Source organism: Malania oleifera, chromosome 5, assembly GCF_029873635.1.
Source record: "Malania oleifera isolate guangnan ecotype guangnan chromosome 5, ASM2987363v1, whole genome shotgun sequence".
NCBI classification, from domain to species: Eukaryota; Viridiplantae; Streptophyta; class Magnoliopsida; order Santalales; family Ximeniaceae; genus Malania; species Malania oleifera.
This window is the reverse complement of record NC_080421.1, coordinates 24,358,253-24,363,491: the sequence shown is the minus strand read 5'-3', so window position 1 is coordinate 24,363,491 and position 5,239 is coordinate 24,358,253. Positions and strand designations below refer to the sequence as shown.

Here is a 5,239-nt window from a genome sequence, read left to right as displayed (position 1 = left end):
TTCAGGTGAGCCAGTTAGGCGAGCAAATCAGGCTCGCGGGTAGAGAGTATTTTGATTACCCTGATTATAGGGTGAGTTTTTGACAGAGTTATGTATTTTTTTGGGTAAATGATGCTGGAAGGGTATGTTTGTATGGCTATGGTCTATATATACTGGGTTCTAGTATTGTATAGTATATATGTGAATGGTTGTATGATATGTGTTCTCACTACTGAGCTATGGATGTAGATACACGTATATATATATAAAAAAAAAAATGGTAAGAAATTTGAGGGTGTTACAATCTCTCTCCCCCTTTTCCCCATTACATTGTCACTCCCTAACACTGAGCTTTTGTCTGTTCAGAGCAATTAATTTAGGCATCTTTGATGAGTTGTACAACGGACATCATTTCCATGAAGATCTGTATGGGTTGAATTGTTTCATGAGGCAGGAGGCCCAAACCCTATTTAGTTACTAGCCAAGAGAGGATCATGAAATCAAAACTTTTAAGGGCTTCACAAATGTCCATGTGCTGGCTTCAAGGACAGGAGGAGGGTTGTATGAAATAGGCAGGAGGGTAGCATGAAATGGAAAGGTCAGAATTTGGATCTAGATAGTTCGTACGTAACTTCTCTATTGATTTTGACAACAACTCATTGAAGGTGATTCCACTTTCATATTGATCAGATCATCAGTTGCACTCTAACAAATAAGACACCACCCAACCAAGACTATGGACACGTTAAGAGCTTTACTCTTCCTTATATGTTGCAACATAGAATTTGGATCTTGGATTTGGTTTTATGTTGATTTGGACAGAAAGATGTATAAAATCGTATCGCGTTTCCTCTAAATCCAAGTTCCCTTGCACTAACTCGATACAATTTTATACTCCCAAAATCCTTACTTCCAAACACTTTTTTTGTAATATCACACACTGGAAATGGACAGTCAGATTTGCCTCCAAACGAACAGCAAGGAAGGTTCCACCCCCCTTTTTGAGCGTTTGCATGCAAGCCAACTCCTTGTTAATCTTCACTTTTCAATATATATATATATTTTTTATGTTTTATATTTTTAATTTTAGCCAATGTCCTTCCACTCCAAGTTCAACATCTCTTTTCCTCCTTCGAATAGAATAGTCATTCAACAAAAAAGGGGAGGAGAAAAGAGAATTTGGAATGGTCATATCCAGCCAATAGATCAAGTAAAATAAAAAAAAGGTCAGAAGATATCAGGCCGGCGTATTCTTGAAACATGGTGAAGTCAAAAAAAACACCCACAAAGTAGATTTTGAAATTTACGTCAACAATTTGATCCATGGAATGGGTTGAAACTTAAATGTGCCACCAAATATTATACCAATTTTATAGCAATGTTTTGCTGAGAGTCCACAATTGGGTTCATGGCCAGCACTTTAACCACTGAGAATAAAATTTTATCCAACTATTTTCATTGTACTTGGGGAACAAGAAAAGAAAGGAACACATTAAATGTAGTAAAAATTATTCTTGACTATTACTCCTCAAAAATTATATAAGATGAATATTTTAATGACTTATGTATTAACTTAATGTATGTATAAATTATTTAACAGAAATTCAGCAGCAATCCCTCCTACATTCCTGGATCATCTTGGTGTGGCGATATTCAGATCAAGGCCAATGTTCATTCCATTGTAAGCAATCGGTGCGTACATCCATAGATCATCAGAGCTGAGGAGCTGCAAATACACATACCCAAAATTTCAATAAGCTGGTTAGTGAGTGTGTATATACCGATTAGTTTCAAATGGAAACAGTGATAAATCACTGAGCTGATCTTGAAATGAGCATGGAATACAATTTTCCCCTGCTTTTACCTTGATCTGAAGTTGCAAGAACTTGACATACTGGACAGCTTCTTCAAGCATTGTGCTAATGTCAACCTGTGATTCCAAAGAATAAATGTTCAACTCCTTTTCTATTTTCTCCTGAAGCTGGGCCAAGAGATTTACTCATACAATATACTATCACGAAGCATATAAGTTTACCTTTGTTCCATTGGGGACAAGGTTCTGCAAGATCCTTAATCGCTCATTTATTCTCTCTCTTCTTTTCTGTAAAACAAAGAAGGATCAATGAATAGACTGTGCATAGCTTGGAAGCTGCAGATTGACCAAAGCTGATTAATTTGCTGAGAAAGGTGGATTGTTACCCTTGCATAGAGGCTCTGCGGATCAGTGGCTGAACCCCTACTGGCTCTTGTTTTGCCGTTTGTGTTGAGGGTGGCAGACCCTTTTAAGCTCGAACTCGAAGTCACACCTCCAGTCAGCTCCTGTGAACCAATGGAGTCATCTTCTGAGCAGCAGCTGCTGGTGCTGTTCCCATTAAGCCCAGCATTGTTGTCTTGATCACCACTGTTGTTGGTTGATATGAGCTTCGGATTTTTCTTCGACTTAACATTTCTCTTGTTCTTTTGGACCTGCATTATGAAATAAAGGTCAGCATGCAAACCCATGTAACCAACACTACCCAGAAAAGAATCCAGCTTTACATTAATTAACACTGAGATTGGAAAAGCTGACTCTACTTACGTCTCCAGAAATCCGAGTTCTCTTCTTGGAATTCTCTGGTGGGCTGTTCTTGGCCTCTGCGGAAGGTTTAGGTGCTTGGAACTCGGATTCTCTTTCCGGATGCAAAACCTTGTCGGAAAGAACATGTTGATTAGGGAGATTTCCACCAGAGTCTTCCGACTTGTCGCTGCTCATCTCTTGGTTCAAGCAGTCGTCAGCATATCCCATTGGATTGTCAGCAATGACCTGATCCGCGAAGCTGTCATGTTTTGCTTCCTCTGTGCAAAATTCCATTGGCATTGAGCTATTATTTGCCACAAAAAGTTGATGAGAATCACCCAAATATTGGTAACCTTCATGACTTGAAGTGGGGAAGAGCATACTACCCCTACTACCGCCACTATAACTACTCCCTTGTGAATTACAGTACAAACTAGAATTATTATTTTCAGAATAAGGGTAGAATGGACCGTCTCCAGAGGCTGCCATGTTCATTGAAGATTCATGGCCATGCCAAAAAGCAGAGGAGACTCCCAAGTTTGAACCCCCCTCGAGCTCATTCGGAAAGTTCAGCAAATGGGCCATGAAATCAGCCTCCTGATCAGTGGAGTACATGCCACTGAAAGAGCTCCATTCTCCCTCAGACATGGTTCCCACAAGCTCCATATTAGTTTACAGATTGGAAGTCGATTGGAAACCACAAGGGTTTATCTGTTTTTTGGGTTCAAGCTGTTATGATGGAAGCTCGATTTGCTCGATGCTTAAGGCAGGTAGAACCCATGAGACATATTTATACCCAACTGCTGCCAAGAATGTCCAAAAAGTATTAACTTAATATGAAAAAAAAAAAATAACAATCATTCACTTCCCAATTCTCTATAGTTAACGTGCGACGGAGTCTAACTGTCTGTAATCAATTCACACGAGTTGCGATGGGGCCTTGTACAACTCAGAGGAAGACCAAGTTCAAGCAATGATGAAACATTTAAATAATGCAATCGTTCTGTGCTTTTGAAGTCCCCTGAGAATGGACGTTCTTACCTAAAAAAACAGAATAGAATGATTGAGGATCCAAGAGCAATCATTCAAAATGGACAAATTAAACTGTGATGAGTGATGATCAAAAACTGGCTGTTGAGGGGACGTGGGAGTCTGCTAAATATATATATATGCATAGATAATGCTCTGCCCCGAAAAAAAATGAATGTGCATACGGATAAATGTAAATAGACGATGGGGGGAGATCGTGGCAAAGGGTCTGGACATGCTTAAAGGTCCCTGCAACCAGACATGGTATCAGCTGACATGGATTTTGTCCCCTCAACACTGGTTGTAAAACCTAACAAGTGTTCCCTGAACTCAGAATCACATGCCCACAAAGTAAGAATCCCTTAGAATAACCTGCCAATGGGGTAGAATCACCTCCTTTCTTTGTTTGCAGTGTTATGTAATTTTCAGTTAAGGAGGATCATTGCCATGGTCAGTTTAGATTCCTTTCAATAGTTACTTTGATTTTTGTATGAGGGGTTGGATAGTGATTGACAGAAAAGGTGCTAGGTAGAAAATTTTCATTGTATTACGATTTAAAATAAGAGTTTGCTCAATGATGATTAAAAGTTTTGAAAAACCAAAAGCTAATGTGTAAAATCAAATTTTGTTCATACTATACATTTTATTTTATTTTTCACTTTGATAACCAATCATTAAAAATATGGATTCCTTCATTTTTTTTTTTCTTTCCTTAATATTTTCCAAGTTTTAGACAGTCCTAGTGTTTGTTTAAGCAGAAAAACACCGAAATATAATGAGGGCAAGGATGTTCTAGTGGTGAGGATTTCTCTCGCCTTATGTTTGAATAGGGTTCAAAGCAAGCGTGCTATCACCTGCCGTGTCACCTCTCTCTCTCTCTCTCTCTCTCTCTCTCTCTCATGTGGGTGAAAACTTAGATTTACTAAAAATCACTTGCATAAATTCTGATTAAGGTATTGAGACGGAAAACATAGATTTGGTTTAACTAAATCACAGAAGACTTGTTTTTTTTTTTTACCCGGTGAGGATGTGCTAGCAATCGGTCTGCATTACACAAGCCTGAGGTGATTAAGTCACAATCAAAATGTGATATTTGAGCATCCCTTGCATAAGAGAGTTGAGTAACACTCACAAACTTTTCCCATAGTAAGATGTAATCAATCTACAAGGACAAATGGCTGAAAACTGCATGTACTTCCTCAATAGCTTCATTGGCTATAGCTTCAAATAATAACATCTCAAAACTATAGGACTCTGCATCTTATAAATCTGCCAATTCATAGGCACAATGTAATCTATATCAAGTGTATATGAAAAGAACTTGACGAGATAAATTATATTTTTATAATTTGCAGTGTATGAATTCCAACCCCTCTCCGAAGATAAAAATAAAAATAAACATGTAACCTATAATTAAAAAAAGTATTTTCAGTAAAACATGAGTGCCAAATGGTTTGATCCCTATTTTCATACTAACATATTCTTTGTTTGCATTATGGGTGGGCTTGTTAATTTATTCATGTGTTTAGTTGATGGTTCAAGATTGCAGATCTGGCTCTCCCCTTTTGTTTTCCTTGTGTCTTGTCTTCCCTTCCCTTCCATTGCTTGATTATTCTTTATTTACTAGTTACTTGCAACATGCACTGCACGTAGATATTGTAAATTAGAAACACG

General features: G+C 38.0%; 1 protein-coding gene across 1 annotated transcript; it reads right to left on the bottom strand.

The window, feature by feature from the left end:
- Window positions 1-1,612: 1,612 nt before the first annotated feature.
- LOC131155652 (transcription factor bHLH84-like) lies at window positions 1,613-3,202 on the bottom strand. The gene is made up of 5 exons (XM_058108916.1): window positions 2,558-3,202; window positions 2,179-2,445; window positions 2,015-2,080; window positions 1,844-1,909; window positions 1,613-1,705 (listed from the first exon to the last, which is right to left on the bottom strand). The coding sequence occupies exons 1-5, from the start codon at window positions 3,200-3,202 to the stop codon at window positions 1,613-1,615; spliced, it is 1,137 nt and encodes a 378-aa protein (XP_057964899.1).
- Between the last annotated feature and the right edge of the window lie 2,037 nt (window positions 3,203-5,239).

What these genes read in the sequence shown, in the direction of transcription:
- LOC131155652 (XM_058108916.1), bottom strand. Translation starts at nt 3,202, where the DNA reads ATGGAGCTTGTGGGAACCATGTCTGAGGGAGAATGGAGCTCTTTCAGT. An exon ending in CGCAGAGCCTCTATGCAAGG is followed by an intron (nt 2,081 to 2,178) that starts GTAACAATCCAC and finishes TTTGTTTTACAG; the next exon opens with AAAAGAAGAGAGAGAATAAA. An exon ending in TCTTGCAACTTCAGATCAAG is followed by an intron (nt 1,706 to 1,843) that starts GTAAAAGCAGGG and finishes GTGTATTTGCAG; the next exon opens with CTCCTCAGCTCTGATGATCT.